Source organism: Ursus arctos, unplaced genomic scaffold (genome assembly GCF_023065955.2).
Source record: "Ursus arctos isolate Adak ecotype North America unplaced genomic scaffold, UrsArc2.0 scaffold_13, whole genome shotgun sequence".
NCBI classification, from domain to species: Eukaryota; Metazoa; Chordata; class Mammalia; order Carnivora; family Ursidae; genus Ursus; species Ursus arctos.
The window spans coordinates 16,859,797-16,881,647 of NW_026622797.1; the positions used below are offsets into that span (position 1 = coordinate 16,859,797).

Genomic DNA, 21,851 nt, shown 5'->3' on the forward strand with positions numbered 1-21,851 from the left:
ACCTATTAGGATTATTAGATACGTGGGTTTTCCTCTTTAGGCTCTAAACAAGGACTGTAAACCATGGTGTCTTTCCTAGAGAACATTAGAACATCTCCTTTCAGCTAATGTTAGTAAGGATTTATTGACAGGAAAACAAACAAATAAATATGTAGTCTTTCTTAGGGACTCAGTAGTAGTGGTTGTTAAAAGGCAGGCAGAGAAGTCTCCTACAAAAATAGAGACATAGGTGGAACTTTCCAGAACGCTTGGTGAGACGTGGAGCAGCGGCGGCTGCCCGAGCTGCGCCCAGCAATGCTCTCCTTCCCGCTCCCCCACACCGGCCTCGGCCCTCTCACTGGCTTTAGAAAATGGTGAAAGAAACCACTTACTATGATGTTTTGGGGGTCAAACCTAATGCCACCCAGGAGGAACTGAAAAAGGCCTACAGGAAACTGGCCTTGAAGTACCACCCTGATAAGAATCCAAATGAAGGAAAGAAGTTTAAACAGATTTCTCAAGCTTATGAAGTACTCTCTGATGCAAGGAAAAGGGAATTATATGACAAAGGAGGCGAACAGGCAATTAAAGAAGGTGGAGCTGGTGGTGGTTTTGGCTCCCCCGTGGACATCTTTGATATGTTCTCTGGAGGAGGAGGAAGGATGCAGAGAGAAAGGAGAGGTAAAAATGTTGTGCATCAGCTCTCAGTAACCTTAGAAGATTTATATAATGGTGCAACAAGAAAACTAGCTCTGCAAAAGAATGTGGTTTGTGATAAATGTGAAGGCCGAGGTGGTAAGAAAGGAGCAGTTGAATGTTGTCCCAATTGCCGAGGTACTGGAATGCAAATAAGAATTCATCAGATAGGACCTGGAATGGTTCAGCAAATTCAATCTGTGTGCATGGAGTGCCAGGGCCATGGGGAATGGATCAGTCCTAAAGATAGATGTAAAAGCTGCAATGGAAGGAAGATAGCTCGAGAGAAGAAGATTCTAGAAGTTCATATTGACAAAGGCATGAAAGATGGCCAGAAGATAACATTCCATGGTGAAGGAGACCAAGAACCAGGACTGGAACCAGGAGATATTATCATTGTTTTAGAAGGACCATGCTGTTTTTACTCGGTGAGGAGAAGACCTTTTCATGTGTATGGACATACAGCTGGTTGAAGCACTGTGCGGCTTTCGAAAGCCAATATCTACTCTTGACAACTGAACCATCGTCATGACCTCTCATCCAGGTCAAATTGTCAAGCATGGCGATATCAAGTGTGTGCTAAATGAAGGCATGCCAATTTATCATAGACCATATGAGAAGGGTCGTCTAATCATCGAATTTAAGGTAAACTTCCCTGAGAACGGTTTTCTCTCTTCTGATAAACTCTCTTTGCTGGAAAAACTCCTACCTGAGAGGAAGGAAGTAGAAGAGACTGATGAAATGGACCAGGTAGAACTGGTGGACTTTGATCCAAATCAGGAAAGACGGCGCCATTACAATGGGGAAGCCTATGAGAATGATGAACACCATCCCAGGGGTGGTGTTCAGTGTCAGACCTCTTAATGGGGCCAGTGAATAACACTGCTGCCATTTATATGCGGAAGTGAATGAGTGAAGGACTATAATCATAGCTCACTACTTGCTATTGTTTTTGTTTAAATATTCAACTATAGTAGTGTTTTAAAAGTTAAATGAAGAATAAACTCAAATATAAGAGCTCAAAAAAAATAGAGACATATTTTTTAAAGGGCAACAGACTTCTTTACTGTTTTTCTCTGTTGGTCTCATAGCCCCTGGTCCTGTGAAAATAGGAAGTTTCCTTTTCAAGTAACTTTCTCTTATATGGATTTTTACTGAGGTCCTTTCCAAAGAAAAATATAATATAATAAGATTTTTGTATATTAAAAATACAATTTGAAGAGTACAAATGAATTTCCAAAAGAGGACACTGGAGAGAATATTGAATAATTATATTGGATATAATAACAATAGTATATATTACATAATATATAATATACCTTATATATAATTATATTGGGTATTATATTATTTTTAATATATTATTTTATTATATACTATATATTGGATCTATATAGTATATAATATATATATATTATCTTGGATATAATATTGGATAATAATAAAATAGCTACAGATGTGAGAAGTATGAAGAGGAAAAAAAGAATTACAAAGAAAACTGAGGAAAGGATTTGGGGGGAAAATTTGAGTAGTGTCAAATGTTGAAAAAACCACAAACATGCACTGAAATGATGCTAATGACAGACTTCTAAGGATGGTTTCCATGTTCATTAAATCAAACCAAACAATGCCTAACAGGGCGTAACACTTCATGCTATCCTGGTAATTGAAGATATTAAACTCAACCCAGCTGAATTACTTTCTAGGGCTTTCAAAGTATCACAAATTAGGTGGCTTAAAATAAGAGAAACTTATTCTCTCACAGTTCAAGAGGCCAGAAGTCTGGAATCAAGGTGTCAGCGGGGTTAACTCCTCCTTTGGGGGCTCAGAGGGACAATCTGCTTCATGCTTCTCTCCTAGATTCCCTTGGTTGCCAGCAATCCTTGGTGTCCTTGGCTTGTGGCGTCGAACTCCAACCTCTGCCTCCATCCTCACATGTGTCTCTGTCTCTGTGTCCAGACTTCCCTCTTCATATAGGGACATCAGTCACGCTGGATTTAGTGCCCATCCTCATCCAGTATGACCTCATCTCAGCTACTACATCAGCAAAGAGCGTACTCCCACATAGGGCTGCATTCACAGATTCTGGTGGTTAGGACTTCGGCATTGGGGGGACACAATTCAATCCATAACCCATTCAGAACTGAATCTATGACTCATCACTTCTTTCCTACAATTCAATTTCTCTACTACACAATTATGCCACCATCATCACCATCTGCTAGGCTATCAATATTTTATCTTTCCTATTAAAGCCAAGCTTCTCAAAGCAGTTCCTATCTTCATCCTCCTGTCCACCACTCCTCAAAACTCAGTAGGGAGGCCTACCTCTTCTCAACCCCTTCATCCCAGACTCTTCGACCTGGGCAGGTGATCCTACGCAAACTTCAGGATACACCTGCAGAGGTCAGGTGGCGTCCCCTGTTCTCATTCTATCACAGCACCCAGCAACTGACTTACTGTATCAGATCGGGCCTATATGAGATGCTAGCCTGTCCTTCCCACTAGACTCTAAGCTCCTTGAGGGCAGGTTCTGTGCCTTCTACAGTCTTATAGTCCCAGCACCGAGCACAACACAAATTTAGTGCATAAATAATGCTTGAATGAATGAATGGTTGTCTGTATAGGGTCACTTGCCCTCAAGAATATCTCACCTGCAGAACTGCATGCTCCCATAGTTTTTGATTCTTTAAAACCTTGAGCTGCAAGTAGATTGTAAAGTATTAGATGGCAGAAATTATCTTCAACTATTTTTTTGTGTCTTCCTGGTCCCTTGCGTAAAGTAGGCACTCAAAAATTAATTGATACTAAAAGGAAATTAGTTTCTGGGGTGGCTTGGGAGGTAAAAACGACTAACCTTTACTGAGCGACTCTTCACTGCCAGACTACCACTATGTATTATACAAATGTCATTTCAATTAACATCACTACTTCTCATTCATTTGAAAATTGCTTGCTCAGCATAATAAATTATAAAACTTTTTAAATAGAATTTTAAATCCTAATACTACCTAGCATGTTACTTTATACAGAAAAAATAGTATGTAAGTATTATCTTACATATCAAAATACTTTTATATACAAACGCAGGCATCAGCAATATATACTAACCCTCTCTGTATCATCAGGATCCACTGAACCCAATTTTAGTTTTTTAGGTTTTGGGGTTTTTTTGAACAGTTCTAACTATCTGTGTGTATTAACATTTATTTTTTTAAGATCTTATTAATTTACTTATTTGAAAGAGAGAGGGAGGGAGCGGGGGAGGAGCAGAGGGAGAGGGACAAGCAGGCTCCATGCTGAGTGCAGAGCCCATTGTGGGGCTTGATCTCATGAGCCAGAGATCATGACCCGAGCCAAAATCAAGAGTCAGAGGCTTACCTGACTGCACCACCCAGCCACCCCTGTATATTAGTATTTCTTGACTTCATTCTTCCTTAGAATGTTCCAAAGAAAATATACCTTATTTTTTAATAAAGAGAAAAAAACTCATTCTACCCTACAGTTATTATCAAATAGGTCCCTATTATTACAAGTATATAATCATAATTATAAAAATAGATATAATATAATTACCATATATTAGGGTCTACCGGCCTCTTTTAAAAATTTAAGATACTATGGGATCTTAATAATTTTATTTTTTCTCTATCTTGAGACACTTGCTTTTTCATCATCCTAGAATAATTACCTACCAATTATGCATCAATTATTCCCAAATATGCTTTAAAAAGACCAAAGTAGTAGAAAAATGGAAGAATGATGGAACGGCCTTAACTACATGGCTGTTTAGTGATTATCAGGATGTTCTATTCTGTGCTGTCCAATACAGTAGCCACTAGCTGCATATAGCTGCAAAGAATTTGATATGTAGTCAGTGCAAGTGAGAAACTGAATTTTTAAAATTTTTTGATTAATTTAAGTTCAATAGCTGCATGAGCCAAATGGCTACTGTCCTGAAAAGGGTAGGCCCAGAAGAGTAATCCACTGGGGAAATACATCATCACTACTGCATTTTACTGTGTTGCCCAAGGACTGCATCATCTTTCCAAAAGACATAAAAGAAGACTGGAGACACCGTCTTTGCAGTTTGCTTTGTAGTTCGCTAACTTTCATTAGCGTGGAGACTTTAGAATTTTTATTCCTGTCTATAATGACAAACGAAGAAAACTGACAGAGGGAGAGGTTTCACAAGCATTGGAGGAACCAGAGATGAATGCTAGAGTTAGCCAGCACCTCTTGAGCCTCTCGAGACGATGATATTGACCGTGAAAGGGAAAACTACAGACTCTGAGCTTTCAGATGATGACATCCTGGATTAATTCTCTCAAATTCAATAGTTGATGAGGGAACAATGTATTTCTAAAGACAAAATTTATATATTTTTTAATTAATTAATTACATTTACATATATTTTATATATGGTGTTCCCATGCAGTTAGTCATCAAGAGGAAGGACTTTGTCAAACAATAGTTTGCAACAAGTACCTGGACCATCCCATTTTGCTAAATGGATGTGGGACAGTGTTCTTTTATGATATTTGTGCACCAGAATGTATTATATTTGCAATTTGTAAATGGACAAATGCTGAAGTCCCTATGTATACAGAAGGGACTAGAAGGGAAAAGATGAGGTAGAAATTAAAAATTTACTAGATTGATAAAAAAATGTTTAAAGGGTCCACTGGGGGCACCTGAGTGGCTCAGCCATTAAGTGTCTGCCTTTGGCTTGGGTCATGATCCCAGGGTCCTGGGATCAAGCCCCACATTGGGCTCCCTGCTCGGCGGAAAGCCTGCTTCTCCCTCTCACACTCCCCTTGCTTGTGTTCCCTCTCTTGCTATCTCTCTCTGTCAAATAAATAAATAAATAAAATCTTAAAAAAATAAAAATAGAAAAATAAAGGGTCCACTGGACCTGAATAGTAAATGGTGATGACTGTTTTTTTCTGGTATACTGCGATTTAAAAGCTATCATGTAGTTAAGCTACCAGATATCTATATGAAAGATATATCTATCTATATGAAAATTCCAGAAATAAGGTAAAAAATTATTATATTTCTACTTAAATAGGTCACCTTGAAATGATTAAAACAGACCCTGGGGCAACACAGCCCTGGGTTAGAATCCCAAGTCCAATACTTAGTACCTGACCATTGGCAAGTTATTCAGCCTCTCTATGAACTGGTTCCCTCATCTGTAAAATAAGGATTAAAAAATTACTTCCTCTCTTGGAAATAAAAAAATACCTTGAGACAAATGAAAATGGAAACGCAACATTCCAAAATCTTTGGGACACAACAAAAGCAGTTCTAAAAGGGAAGCTTATAGCAATACAGGCCTAACTTGAGAAACAAGAAAAATCTTAAATGAACGATCTAACCTTACCCCTAAAAGAACTGGAAAAAGGAGAAGAAACAGAGCCCAAATTGGTAGAAGTAAGACAATAACAAAGATCAGAGTGGAAATAAATAAAATAGAGACTACAAAACAATAGAAAAGATCATTGAAACTAAGAGCTGGTTCTTTGAAGAGATAAACAAAATTAATAAACCTTTATCCAAACTCAACAAGAAAAAAGAACTCAAATAAATAAAATCAGAAATCAAAAAGAAGTAACAATCAACACCAGAGAAATACAAACGATTATAAGAGACTACTATAAAAAACTATATGCCAACAAATTGGACATCCTCAAAGAAACAGATAAATTCTTAAAACAAACAATCTTCCAGGGCACCTGGGTGGCTCAGTTGGTTAAGTGTCTGCCTTTGGCTCAGGTCATGATCCCAGGGTCCTGGGATCGAGCACCACATTGGGCTCCCTGCTCGGTGGGGAGCCTGCTTCTCCCTTTCCACACACCCCTACTCGTGCTCTCTCTCAAATAAGGAAATAGAATCTTTTTTAAAAAATACAATCTTCCAACTGAATCAGGAAGAAATAGAAAATCTGAACAGACGAGTCACTAGTAATGAAATTGAGTCACAAGTTGAAACACTCCCAACAAACGAAAGTCCAAGACCAGATGCTTCACAAGTAAATTCTATCAAATATTTAAGGAGGAGTTAATACCTATCCTTCTCAAAGTATTCCAAAAAAATTAAAGAGGGAGGAAGGAATGCTTCCAAATTTATTCTATAGGGCAGCATTACCTTCATACCAAAACCAGACAAAGACACTACAAGAAAAAATTACAAGTCAATATCCCTGATGAACATAGATGCAAAATTCCTCAACAAAATATTAGCACACTGAATTCAGCAATATATTAAAAGGATCCCATGATCAAGTGGGATTTATTCCAAGGACGGTTCAATATCTTCAACTTAATCCATGCAATACACTACATTAACAAAATGAAGGACAAAAATCATATGATTGTTGCAACAGATGCAGAAAAAGCATTTGACAAAACCCAACATCTGTTCATGATAAAAACTCTCAACAAAGTGGGTATAGAGGGAACACACCACAACATAAAAAATGCATATATGACAAATCTACAACTAATATCATATTCAACAATGAAAAGCTACAAGCTTTTGCTCTAGGATCAGGAACCAGACAAGGATGCCTAGTATAACCAATTTTATTCAACACAGTATTGGAAGTCCTAGCCACAGCAATGAGACAAGGAAAAGAAATAAAAGGCATCCAAATTGGTAAGGAGGAAGTCTCACTAATAGTTTCATTATTTTCAGATGACATGATAATATATATATAAAGCTCTGAAACTCCACCAAAACACTACCAGAACTAATAAACAAATTCAGTAAAGTTACAGGATGCGAATGACTGCACAGAATGCTGTTATGTTTCTATACACTAAGAATGAACTAACAGAAAGAGAAATTAAGAAAACGATCCCAATTACAGTTACATCAAAAGAGTAAAATACATAGGAATAAAGTTAACCAAGCAGGTGAAAGACTTATACTCTGAAAGTTATAAGACACTGAAGAATGAAACTGAAGATGAAAGAAACTGAAGGGAAAATATACCATGCTCATGGATTAGAAGAATTAATGTTGTTAAAATGTTCACACTACCCAAAACAATCCCTACCCAGATAACAACAGCATTTTTCACAGAACTAGAACAAATAATCCTAAAATTTATGTAGAACCACAAAAGACCCTGAATAGCTAAAACAATCTTGAGAAAGAAGAACCAAGTGAAGGCATCACACTCCTAAATGTCAAACTATCCTATAAAACTATAGTAATCAAAACAGACACATAGATCAGTGAGACAGAATAAAGAGCCCAGAAATGAACCCAGCATTATATGGTCAATTAATCTACAATACAGGAGACAAGAATACACATTGGAGAAAAGACATCTCTTCGATAAATGGCGCTGGGAAAACTGGACAGCTACATGCAAAAGAATGAAAGTGAGCCACTTTCTCACACCACACACAAAAATAAACTCAGACTGGATTAAAGACCTAAATGTAAGGCCTGAAACCATAAGACTCCTAAAAGAAGACGTAGGCAGCAGATTCTTCGGCATCAGCATTAGTGATTTTTTTTTGGATCTGTCTTTTCAGGCAAGGGCAGCAAAAGCAAAAATTAATTGGCACTATAACAAACTAAAAACCTTGTGCGTAGCAAAAAAATTTAACAAAATAAAAGGAAAACCTAGTGAAAGAGAGAGGATATTTACAAATGATATATCTATAAGGGGTTAATATCCAAAGCATAGAAAGAACTCATACAACTGAACACCAAAAAACAAAGAATCCAATTTAAAAATAGACAGAGGGCTTGAATAGACATTTTCCCAAAGAAAACATACTGATGGCCAACAGACACATGAAAAAATGCTCAAATCACTAATCATCAGGGAAATACAAATCAAAACCACCATAAGATAACACCTCACACCACTCAGAGTGGCTAATATAAAAAAGACAAGAAATAACAAGTGTTGGTGAGGATGTGGAGACAAGGGAACCCTTGTGCACTCTTGGTAGGAATGTAAATTGGTGCAGCCACCATAGAAAACAGTATGTAGGGTCCTCAAAAAATTAAAAATAGAAATATATGATCCAGCAATTCCAGTTCTGAGTATTCATTCAAAGAAAACAAAAACACTAATTTGAAAAGGCATATGTACTCCTATGGTCATTGCAGCATTATTTACAATAGCTAAGATATGAAAGGAACCTGTGTCCATATATAAATATACAGGTAAAGAAGATGTGATATATATGTGTACATACATACACACACACACACACACACTGGAATATTACTCAGCCTTAAAAAAAAAGAATGAAATTTTGCCATATATGACAACATGGATGGATATAGAGGGTATTATGCTCAGCGAAAGTGAAATAAGTCAGACAAAGACAGATACTAGATAATTTCACTTATATGGAGAAACTAAAAACAAAATAATTAACAAACAAAACAAAAACAGACACTAAATACAGAGAATAAACTAGTAGTCGCCAGAGGGAGAGGGTGGGGGAAGGGGTGAAATCAGTGAAGGGGATTAAGAGGTATAAACTTCCAGCTATAAAATAAATAAGTCACGGGTTCGTAAAGTTCAGCACAGAGAATATAAGTCAATAATACTGTCATAACTTTGCATGGCGACAGAAGGTAACAACACTTACCATGGCGAGCATTGCATACTGTATATCGATTTCAATCACTAGGTGTACACCTGAAACTAATATCATATTGTATGTCAACTATACTTCAATTTTAAAAAATGACTTCCTCTTCCATAGGGTTTTACTGAGACTAAACTTGCACACAAAGTGCTCAGCAGACTGCTTGCCACATAGGAAGGGACAGACATCAGCTATGGATAGTGGTTTTATTTTCCTTGAGCTGCTTAGACCTGCTCTCCTTATCTCTCAGACTTGGGAGCCCAACATACGTGCAACAGTGACTACATCCTACTTCCTACCACCCAACAGTGTCATTGCCGTCACCAGCTGCTCACATGGGGACCCACGGTCCAAGTGAAGTGAAGCAGGAGATGTCAACCCTCAGACGTCAGGCTGCTCTCGGGTGTCGTGAAACCACAGGTGCTGCTGCAGAGGCCCGAGGACCACGGGCTTCCCAGCCCGACCCTAATCTTCTCTTGCATAAGGACTTCTTCCCCCTCCACTCCCCCCCAACCCTGATCTTTAGTTTGAGTGGGCATTACTTTAATGAACTCAAAAACTATACCATAAAAAGGATAAAGAAAAGAGTAAAAATCTCTTAAATCTTGCCATCCAGAGAAAACACTATTGTCCTTCCAGGCTTCTCTCTGTACCCGCAAATCCTATACACGCAACTTCATAAGAAGTGCGATCCCCTATCCTGGCTGCTGCACATCTGGTTTTGTTCTCAAGAATATCTTTCTAATTCATTCAATAGGGATCTACGTGTTCATTCTTAGCCGGGCTCTAACCTTAAGCCATGTGTTCCGCGCACATAAAGTGGTAGTAAAAAGTGGTTAACAGAAGAAAATATTAACATCTGCCTTTAAATAATGACTTAGATTAAAAACGGAGGTGAGCTGTGAGGTTAAAGTGGATTTTAAAAACAAGTAAAAAATCAGAGGCATGTTGGTTCTTTTTTATGAAAATCCTGGCGAGGAGGAAGCCTGGGCTCTATGTGCTTTGTGGCACACACCCCATTCCCTAAATGGCTATTACTGGTGGAATGTGAAACTTGTGGAATGAACTTTTAATAAAATGAGAACTCGCCCGTAAACCTCAGTACATTTTCAGGGTTTAAAAACCTTATTCTATCTAGATCACAGCTCTTTCGATCTTGGCATCAAAAAGTTATTTCTGAATGCTAAACAAATATGAAAACGGTGGGTCTGCCCTCCGACCTGCTCTCCCATGCCAGGCTGGGGGTTTACTCTAGAGGCCACACACGTGTGAGTCCATCTCCTCTGGATGCCACCATGTCCCTGGAGACCCCAGGGGTCTATAGACCAAACCAATCAAGGCCCCCACTTCAGGGGACATTCAAGGGACCTTTATCTGGGAGTGTGACTTTATCACTTCTGGGATTCATTTCCACCCTGGCAGAAGTAATAGCATGGATAAAAAGATGTTAACATACCAACATTATTTTTACTCATTTTTATAGTCTTCTTATTCTGGCTACTGCTTAGAAAGTCAAAAGACTGTTTTTGCTACTCCACTCCTAGATAGTGAAAATACAGTTATAGTAAAAGAATCTGTCTCATTCTGCTGGTTGACAGAGATTATATTCACAATTCTGAACTTGGAATAGAATTGATAAAAATGCATTTAGACTGAAAGTGGTCTAAAATAATCTGATATGACCTGATCATTTCTGGGTGTCACAGGGAGCTCTGGCTGGGCATGGGGGAAAGGGGGTGTGAAGACCAGATTGCAGGGGCAGGTGGAGGTAGAGCCAGTGCAACCTCCACAGGAGCAAGAGGAGAGAGTCCAGCAAACATAGAATCCAGGCACCAAGGACACTAGCAAAGAGGCAGGCAGGATGGCCAACTCAGCAAGAGCAAGGACCCTAGGCAGACTAAGGAGGTGGTCCCATGCTGGTCACCAAGGATTGAGTTCAAGAAGGCAAGTTTATTTAAAGTGGGCCTGGGTCTCCTGACTAGACAAAACCCCATTTATAAAACCTGAAACTCAAAATAATGGCCCAGCATGCCATTGGGAGAAAGAGCTGATGGGTCCCACAAAGCCAGCCTCACCCCCTTTTCCTGCAGAGCAGAGGGTGGGAAGGGTTCACCTGGCCCCACCTTGGGAGAGAAGTACAGTTAGTGGTGCAGGAATCTAGCAGGCCATCCACACCATTCTTCCCCCCCGCCCCCATGCCCACTCATCTTCCCTCTCAGGCAGGTTATTGACCAAAGAAAATTCGTTTTCACTGTAAGAAGAGTTACAATAGTGAGTCATCATTACATCATTACATTAATAAGTAGCCTTTATATAATAAGCCGTACCACTCTCTCTAGGCTATCAGCAGTAAAAACAACACAGAAAATGTCCAGGGACATTTTTTTCTTTGGATTCATGGCTTTTAAAGCAGTGGTTTGCAAACATGGTCCCGAGAACAGCACCATCAGCATCCCTGGGGAGCTTGTTAAAAAGGCAAGTTCTCAGGTTCTACCCCAGACCTACAGAATCAGACACTCAGGGGTCCGGGCCCAGCAATCCGTGTTTTAAGAAGCCTCCAGGAAACCCTGCTGCAAGCTCCAGTTTAAGAACACTGGCCGAGTGGAAGGAACCTGGGCTGGGAGCCAGGAGACCTAATTCACATTCCAGCTCTGGATTCCATGGTCCAATTCAGTGAAATTTACTGAATAGTCACGATGTGCTACTGCAAGGATGGGAGGATGCCAAGAGGAGCTAGACATGGTTCTTATCCATGCACGGTATCAAACTTCCATATTCTTTTGCTCCTTCAGGGTAGGGGCTATTTTGTTCTGTTCCTCTTGCTTTGTTTCACATTTGTATTCACGGTGCCCGCAGCATCACAAGCACCCAATATCTATGCAGTGGACCAAGTGGTAGAGCCAGTTGCAACTGTGATAAATATCACTGGGCCATTCATCAATAATCTTAATGTTCCTCCAGTCTAGTTAACACGAGCCACTGTGCATTTGATGCTTATTGCGTGCCAGGTGCTGAATGTCATATATCAGCTCATTCAATCCTTTTAGATGTCTTACGCTGTGGGTAGTATTGCTAATTCCACTTTGCACATCAAAAAACAGAGGCTCCTAGTATTAAGTAATTTGTCCAATGTCATACACTGAAAGTGGCAGAGCCGGTGATGCCCCCAGAAATACTTTATTCCAAAGCTCATAGTCTTACAAATAGTAGAGTACTTCCTCAAATCCCACAAGCTCAAAAGCCAACTTTGGGGTAAATTTCCAGCCTCTAAGGTTAGTGGGTGCTTAAAACTCTACTTTGCAGGCCATCATCTTAAGCGGTCCAAGACTGTCTTCATTTTTCTCATTTTTTGGAATATCGACATCTGCTGTTCATTGAGCATGAGAGAGTAAATAGTGGTGGAGAACCACACTGGTATGTCACTGGACCATTCTGACCCTTAAAAATCGGCCCAAAACGGCTATAGGAACACAAAAGTGAGTGCACAGGCCAGGCTAAGGCAGCCTAGAGAGGGCATTGAAAGAGAAGGCCAGTTCTAAGGGGTTGAGCCTTGGATGGAGCACCCCAACTGAGGCAGGCCAGAGAGAAAGGGGCAGACATGAGTCTAGCCCCTACGCCCAAAGGTATGGGGAGACCAGGCTGTGAGCATCCGATCATGGGCCACTGTGGATGCAAAGGGGACAAAATGGCGCAGCAAAGAGGAGAAGCTGCCAAAGATCTTAAGTTAGTCGAAGGTAGCAGTGCCTGGTACAGCTACAACTACTAATAAAATAACGGTCCTTCCTCCCTCACCATTTTGTTTATCTTCACATACTTCCTTTTTCTCCTCACTCTAAGTCAAAGATGAACTTGATATTTGCCATCTACTATTTTCCTGCAAACAATTCAGGGCCAGGAGGGCTCTGGTTGGGTTGTTGGAGGCTGTAGGGGCTGAGAAAAGAAAAGAGGGATTTATACCACAGGCAAAGACCTTACCTTACTAGGAGGTGGTCCATGATCATCCAAGTAAGTGGAATTTCCTAGGGAAAGAAAGAAGAAAGTTGATGAATCGATACTTTTAAAACCAAAGTGATTTTAGAGCAAAGTCATTGAAAACAAGCATCCTGGGTTTATCCCTATTTAGACAACTGATACCAAAGAAAAATGGGTAATTAGTTGCCAGTTTGGTGGGATTTTGTTGATACCACCCTGCTCGATTATAGGTTCAGCGGTTACAAATACTGTACATGTTGGTGTGTGTGCACGCATACACACGCAGAAATGCACACCACTATCCCTCACCCGGGATCTGTTGAGTTTACTTGAGACCAGTGGTTCTCAAACCTCAGTGTGCATCAGAATTACCTGTAGAGCTTGTGAAAACACGGATTACCTGGGTCCACTCCTAGAGGTTCAGATATAGTGTCTCAAGAATTTGTATCTCACAAGCTCCCAAGTGATGCTGTTGCTGCAGATCCTGGAACCATACTTTGAGAACCACTGCACTATTCTCCACTTTGTCTTAATTGTTGATTTCCCTTGGTCTTTTCAGTCTCGCTTGCTTTGGAAGCTTGATCTTTCTTTACGAATAGCCACTTACTGGCTTGAGTGTTTTCAGGGTGCATGATTATTATTTCCTAATGAATAAAGACTCAGAGGGGTTAGGATGGAAAGTAAAGGTCACTGAGTTTCTTTTATGTAGCAGGTACTCTGCTTAGTGCTTTCCATGGTTTCATTTAATTAAAATATCCAAGGTGGGTTATAATTATCCTCACTTACAGAGGGGGGAACAGAAGCCTAGGGAAATCCAGCAATTTGCTCAGGGTCATGCCCTGTTAAACTGCAGAAAAGACAGAAGACTGTTTTTTTCTAGATCGTGTTTGGGCATCTGCTGCTCACCTAAAAAGCCTACCTACCGGCCTTTGCAGAGCCCGGATACCGACAACACAGCCCGGGCACTGACCCCGCAGCCCGGGCCCTGACCTGGCAACACATCTGAGCACCTGGGGGAGCCAGTGATGTGCTCAGTATATGCAAAGGCTCCCCTCCAGGGAGATAACACTTGTCAGTCAGGGGAAATCATCTTTACAAGTAGTGAAAACGACCAGACTTTCTAACACAACAAAGTAAGGTCAATATTGGAAACACACGGACACCTGGAGAGAACAGTAGCTTAAGGAGTAAGGTAAATGTCCCAGTTGAAGTAGATGAAAGGTGAAGTAGATGAAAGGTGCTTTTTTAGGAGAATGCAAAAGTGACTTAGGAAATTGAAATAAAAAGAAGTAGAGAGCACCTGGCTGGCTCAGTCAGAGAGCATGCAACTCTTGATCACAGGGTCGTGAGTTCGAGCCCCATGTTGGGTACAGAGACTAAATATATAAATAAATAACTTTCTTAAAAAAGGGAGAAGTTGGGGCGCCTGGGTGGCACAGCGGTTAAGCGTCTGCCTTCGGCTCAGGGTGTGATCCTGGCATTCTGGGATCGAGCCCCACATCAGGCTCTTCTGCTATGAGCCTGCTTCTTCCTCTCCCACTCCCCCGCTTGTGTTCCCTCTCTCGATGGCTGTCTCTATCTCTGTCAAATAAATAAATAAAATAAAATAAATAAATAAAAAATAAAAAAGGGAGAAGTAGAATTTAAGACAGAGAAAGTTCAAATGGAGAAACTTATCCAAAACATAACGAATAAGTAGGTTTGAGCTTATCAGGGTTTCTCTTCCTTCCATACTGCGGCATTGGCCATCCCTTTTTCTTTGTAGTCTTCTGATCTATCACCCACTTGATGTCCACAGTGACTGTACCCTAACAGGCTAGTGGTATATAGTAAAGGGCCACAGGGCCCAATTTTTGTGCATAAGACACGCAAACACAAATACCTGGCGTGCTCATGATTGGGTTATTTTCAGGAAACTTCAAAATGTGAATATGAGTAACGATCTGTTTGATCTTAATTACTGTGCTGCACTCCACTGAGAACACACAGAAATGGGAAGGGAGATCTTTATCTGACTTAATAAAGAGACGTGTATGGAAGAATCCAGAAAAACGACTGCCTAGGTCTAGAGAAATCTTCAGAGCTACTGCTGTACTACAGTCAGTATGGCTGCAGAAGGTTCTCAGCCCCTCCTCCTGTGAATGTGTCCTCCCAGGAGGGATGTGGGAAATCCCATCCAACTGCAGCCATGTTCTCCAGGTATCAATCTCAGGGATCAAAGACAACTCAAACAACTGAGTGTTTCTAAAATACTAGAAGTTTTCATAAGAAACAAAGTTCCTAAAAATGAGTGACTTGAATGGCAGATTGCCCCCTCACACTCCAGACTCGGCTACGCATTGACTCCTTAGCACCTCGGCCTGGATGTCTACAGGCATCTCACACTTTGCCAGTCCAAACACAACTCTTTATTTGCTGCAATTCCCCACCACCCCCCTCCACCACAAATTGCCCCCTCCCTATCTTCCTTATCTAGTCACACAACACATCCCTTCCATTATGGGCTCCAAAGCCCAACAGTCATCCTCGATCCATCTCCTTCCCTTATCCAATCTGTACCAACCTAGTCACAAGTCCCATTGAGCCTTCAAAACATTACTCAAATCTGATCACTTCCCACCAGCCCCTCTGGGCCATCTGGGAAAACCATTGTGTCTTTTCACTGATCACAAATTTTCTCCTTTACCCATACAGCAACCAGAGGGATCTTTTAACCTTATCCATCAGGCCATGCCAACCCTTTGCTTAAAACCTATTTCTCTAAGAACAAAATATTAAACTCTTTCTATGGTCTATACCCCCACATGACCCAGGCCCTGCCCTCCAACCATGCCCGCTGCCAGCCACAACAGCCTTCTCCCAGCTCCACAACACACCCACCTGTTGTCAGCCAGGGGCCTTCTCAATTAGCTCTTTCCTCTGCCAGAAAAAGCTCTTCCCCACCACCATCATTGAGGCTTAGCTCAAATATCCTTCTTTTCTTCCTTCACCCCTCCTCCCTCCCCCTTCCCTTATGAAAGACCTCACTTTTTTCTTTCTGCACAGAGAAAGGAAGAGGGCTGACCCCTGTTGGTCTGTGTGCCATGGACCCTGTTGTTTTCTCTACCAGCAGATCCCGAGTGCCCATCCATAGGTAGGTTTATTAGAACACAGAGGCTGTAAATGTTTGTGCATTTAACAGAGGTACAGAAAAGGAAAAGAAAAGCTACACACATTTCTTTAGGTGGAGACAGCAGGTTTTTATTCTCCTTGGATGTAACTGTTTTATTATCTGGTATATAGGTAGAGCTTTTCATGCTAGGATCTTATGCTTTCAGGCTGCAAACGAAACAAAACTGTCAGAATCTTCAGCCCTGGAGCCGGTAACCTGTTGTCTGTGGAGATGAAAGGAGGAGCCTGTTATCAAAGAGAGCCTCTCTGCATGGGCTCCCAGCCACCAGAGGGGTTTCTTGTCATTCTGCCTCCTGGGGGACTCAATGGAGTGCATCCAGGTGGGGAAGGAAGTCAAACAAAAGCACCCCAGGCCTTTGGGCTTGGAGTTCAAGATTAAATTCAGGAAGAAAAGGCAGAGGGGGGCTGATGACGGATCTAGAGCCAGCACAGATGACAAGCATTCACCTGCCACCACCTCTACTTGCCCTGGGAACCCCAGTTTCTGATCCCAGGTGGCAGGACCCTATGAGACAGTAGCTTTTATCTGGAGAGGCTCATAGGGGCCTATCATCTCATTTCTTTCCAGAAAGTAACCCACATCTTCAGAGCTCTGACTCCAGCCTCCTTTTCATGTCTTAAGTCTTTTCTTTGAGGATCAAGGGTTATGGTATCTAGCCAAACTAGAAAAAAAGGAAAGGTACACCCCACATGTTTCCACTCCTACCACTAGGCATATTTTTCAGGAAGGTCTATCTCCAAACTGCCAAGAAATTGCTAGCTCAGGGTGGCACTGAGCGAAGCCTCTTACAGAAAGTCAAGCTTGTCCAGGCTGCCGAGGTAGGGGGAGGACCTGGTAGGACTATTGGAAGCAACACTCTGGGCCTTTGAACTCCATGTTCAAAGGCTGGTCTACATTCTGACGGTGGTCATGGTTACATGGCTCTGTATGTGGGTTAAAATTTATAGAAGTATACACCAAAACCAACACCAACAAAATCCTCATGGTTCAGTGGTTTTTAAAATGCCCTGACTAGTCTAGCAGGTGATCTCAGACTTTGCAACCAGCTAAATTACAACACGTCCTAAATCTCACCCTACGCATCTAGCCCTTCATGATGGAGCCCTCCTTGGGAGGTGATAAATATAACATGGGAGATTGTGTGCAAATGTGCAAAGGTATTCAATCCAAGTACGGGGGAGTTACAGTTTGCGCGCTTACTGGAGCGTATATGTATGACCAGAGTCTTTGCAAGGCTGTGTGCCATCGACGTCTACCTACTTCTGCCATCATACAAACTATGTGCAGCAAAGAAGCATTTCAGAAAACTCTTGTGAAGTCGAATCCTAAAAATTAGGAGCCCAGGGGTTGTGATCCGGAATCTGAAGACGGCTGACTGATTATAATCTTAAAGCTGGGTTTCAGTGGGCCGAGCCAAGGCACCTTGGCCAGACGAGAGCCATCCAAGTCTTCCACGATAAGAGCAATGACAGCAACAGCCAGATACAGTGTATACCTACAGAAACAGGCTTCATCTCACTTCATCATAGAGACTATCCCCAACAAGCATCGTTCAACTCTGAATAAATTACTTTGCCTCCTCAAAGTTTTCCATGTACACATCTATTAAAATGAAAGAGGTTCCTGAGTTATTATGAGGAGTGGGCAAGGATCATTTCATTCTATGAAGAATGCTCAGAGCACTCCCTGCACACAGTAATAAGCAGCTAGTCCGTTTGCTAGCAGCACTGGTTGCACAAATAGCAGCCCTAACTGTATGGCCGGCGGGGCTAACTAGCAGGTGTAAAACTCTTCTTCAAGGTCTCTCCAACCCCCCCACTCGCTAGTTTTCACCCCTCACTGCACATTCCACTTGCCTGCAATGATTTTTAAGAATGTGGAGGTCAGGCTCCAACCTTAGCTTGTCTGATCTAATTTGGAAACAAGTCATTTAGCATTTAGCATTTCCTAAAGTTCTTCAGGTCATTGTAATGTCTGGCCAGGGTTGACAATCACTGAGCTACAAAACACAAATGAGTGTACTTCAGAATTCAGGCTGCACCTTGTTCTCCAGAAATAAAACATAACAGACGGAATTCAGGTTGCTGTTAATCAGGGGTCACCCCCACTGTTTCTAGTGAGAGATCGAGCAACACGAGCACCACGTCAAAGGGGAATGTTGGTGGTGAGCTGATGGTCACGGAAGGACTCCCAGCCTCAAGAAGGCCACCGGGCCGTTCCCCCTGAGCACCTGCTCGGGTCCATAACAAAACTGAAGAGCACCATAGCCAGCTCACAGGCTGCCCGAGGGCTGGCACAGGCAATGCTGGGTGGAGAGCCTGCCCCTCAAGCCACGTGGGCTGCCCAACTTGTGTGGGTCTTCACAAGTCTTTTCAAAAATAATTTTTAGAGCCTACAGTTTCAGGACATATTACTCCTATAAACAGTGCTCGGTACAGGTTGTCCTGCCGAACGTCTTGTTTCAAGGTAAAAAGGGGAAGTAAAAGCACAATCCTCCATCCCCAGAGTTTCCCCAGACCCCACTCGACTTAAACAACCAGAGGGAGTCTGTCAGTCCCTACACACACTTTAAAGGACCACAAGGGTCTGAGAGCAGGACGCCTCCAGACATTCCGAGGCGGAGACACAGCCTTGTTCCCTACCCAGTGAGGTGCCTGTCTTGGCAGGCTGTGGGCCTGGAGTGGAGAGGAGGTGGGGAACCTGGCCAACACGGAGGAGCTTGATGCCATGCCCACGTGAATCCAACAGAGACCAACACAGCTATAGAGGAGAAACTGCTAGAAGCACTGATGTGAAGGACTATTGAATAGAATTAGCCATTTGTTATAAATAGCAACAGTCAGTCTTCCGTGAGAGAGAGTGGAAAGGAGCCCCAGGGTAATCATTTAATGGATTCAGGAAGATACCACTAATAGCACTGTCACTGGTGACAGAGGGTCGCCCAGGGGTGACAGAGGGAATACTGCAGACTGCAGAATCAAAGACCTGGGTTCAAATCTCAGTCCTATCTTCTACTCGTTGAATGGCCTTGGGAATATCCCTTAATTTCCATGAGGCTTAACGTCCTCACTTGTAAGACAAGGACATTAATAACCGCAGTGATGGGGTTGTTGAATGCATGAAGCATTCAGCACACTGCCTACCTAGCACCTAGATAGTAAGTGCTCATCTTCTATTATCTGATCTCATCATTTATATTCAATTTTATCATTTTCTTTATTTTTGAGGAAATTAAAGAGAATTCTGAGGCCAGGGGAATAGTTTATCGTAGTAAGGATGAATATTAATATAAAATAATGATTTGATATTTTCGATTACTTTCTGATTCTATCTCTGATCTGTCTTCAGAAATATATAAAAATTTTCCCCCAATTGTTTGAAATACCTTTGCCAATGTGCAAATGAATTTACAGAACCTTTGCTGCCTATAATTTATTCTTGACTCGTAAGTCTTGCATTAGCAAATCTATTTTTGTCTGAATTGGTCCCTGAAGAATAAAAATGTTTTAATTCTAATCCCTGTTATAGAAACCATAATGTGCATTACTGTCAATGTCAAAAAAGCCGCCTCTACACTCTGTCAATTTTGATCAAACAGCAGCAGCTCTTTTCAGAGTCTTTCTTTGGCCCCTTTGAAAATCATACTCATCAGCGACTGAAATCCTTCCCTTTTTCACTTAGCAGCAACCATTCCACACGGGCTTCTGGTTACCTACAACACCATCATATGGCTGCACCCTCCCCCCCGAGTCTGGGCCTCTGATAAGACACTGCTGATGAAGGAGTCACTGTTGAAGGCAACACTGCAACCCCGGCTTTGTCCCTGCCAACAAATTATGGTAATGCCACACTTTCCACCGTTAACTATGGGTTACATTTCTCTAAGAGGCAGCTGTCAGCACACACCAGCCGTGGTTAACAATGAGGAGTTTGTGTGCTGAGTCAACGTCTCCAATAGCTCCATTTGTTATAATTAACGCAGCCCCAAAGACACTGTAATGGAGGAAAATTGCTTGCCTCGCTTTATTTAAGATTTAATAAAATTATTTTACACTGAATTAAGACAAATGGCCTTATTAATTATCAATACTTAAATACATTTACAAAAATGCCTTTCAAAAAAAAAATCTTGAATGTTTACTTAACCAGTTAGCAAAGGCACAAACATCCTGAAAATACTTTCTTGATGCTAAATGATAAAAATGAGCATTCCAGACACCGAAAAACATATCCAAATTAAACTGCTTTCAAGTACGATTTAGAAAGTGGTTTCCATTTCTAATAAATTTTAAAAGAGAATCAATGCTCTTCTCCTTGTATTTCAGGCTCGAAAACACTGCTTTGTTTCATAACATCTCTCTCTCTTTTTTTTTTTTTTTCATGAAATCTAAAGATACATTTTAGGATGTCAAGGGCACCTTTGTAGATGGAAATTACCCTTGGAATCAAATGATCAGTGCACCACTGCTATAATAACAACCTAAATATGAATATGAACTTATTGCCAAATTAGCTCAGTGATTCATCATAATCATATATGATCTTATCTAGGTAGGAACGGTGTATCAAAGAGAGAATCTGCTGGGCTTCTGTTTCATTCCATTAGATTTTCCTCCCAAAGTCATTACTACAGTCAACTGATCTGCCTGTGTAACTCTAACACACCCATTACAGAGCAGCCCCAGCCCTGCATTGGGCAAGGGTCTAACGAGCAGCCAGGTAGGTTTTCTTCTATCAGGACATAGCCACGGTGAGAACGGATGCTTCCCATCACATGCTTACTGCGTAGAGCCCTCCCGATAACTAGAGTGGAAGACAAGCAGCATGCAGACAATTAAGAGAGAAACACAACAAGGCTGAAACAATCCGCACCTGCATTATCATCCTCAATGGTTAGCACTGACGCTGATCTAAGCACTGTGCTAAATATTCTCCAGCCCTCACCCTACTGAGTTCCTATGACAAGCATCTTACCACATCTATTTTACAGCAGAGGAAGCCGAGGCTCAGGAAGGTGAAGCGACCCGCACCATGTTGCACACAGCGAATCAGCATGAGATCCTGGATGTGGGCACAGCTGCTGGACTCCCTGCCTTGCCCAGAGACTCCGGACCGGGGACCACAGCATCCTTGGGGATACTGAGCCCTTTGGCTCCCAAGGCTGAGCAGTCTGGGGCCACTCAGGGTTGGCCTAGGCAGAGAGGGTCTGAGCTCTATGAGCGACATCTGGCATCCGCCAGCTAGACGGGACCCCAGGCAAAGTGCCACTCCCCTGGCCCCACGCAAGGGCAAGGGGCCTGTGAGCCACTGAAGAAGCTAATTTCCTGGGAGCCCAAGGAGCCAGCATAGCACTGGGTAGGAGGGGGTCAAGGGGACAAGTTAGGTGGGGCCCAGATCCCAGGGGC

General features: G+C 41.8%; 1 protein-coding gene and 1 pseudogene across 1 annotated transcript in view; one reads left to right on the forward strand and one right to left on the reverse strand.

Annotated features, from left to right (window-relative positions):
- The window catches only part of UST (uronyl 2-sulfotransferase), a 288,838-nt gene that overhangs the window by 164,173 nt on the left and 102,814 nt on the right, over positions 1-21,851 (reverse strand). Inside the window, exon 2 of the mRNA XM_026505011.4 lies at positions 13,278-13,321. Within this exon, the coding sequence (XP_026360796.3) occupies positions 13,278-13,321 (44 nt within the window). The remainder of the gene's footprint in view (positions 1-13,277; positions 13,322-21,851) is intronic.
- On the forward strand, positions 285-1,554 carry LOC113259541 (dnaJ homolog subfamily A member 1-like; annotated as a pseudogene).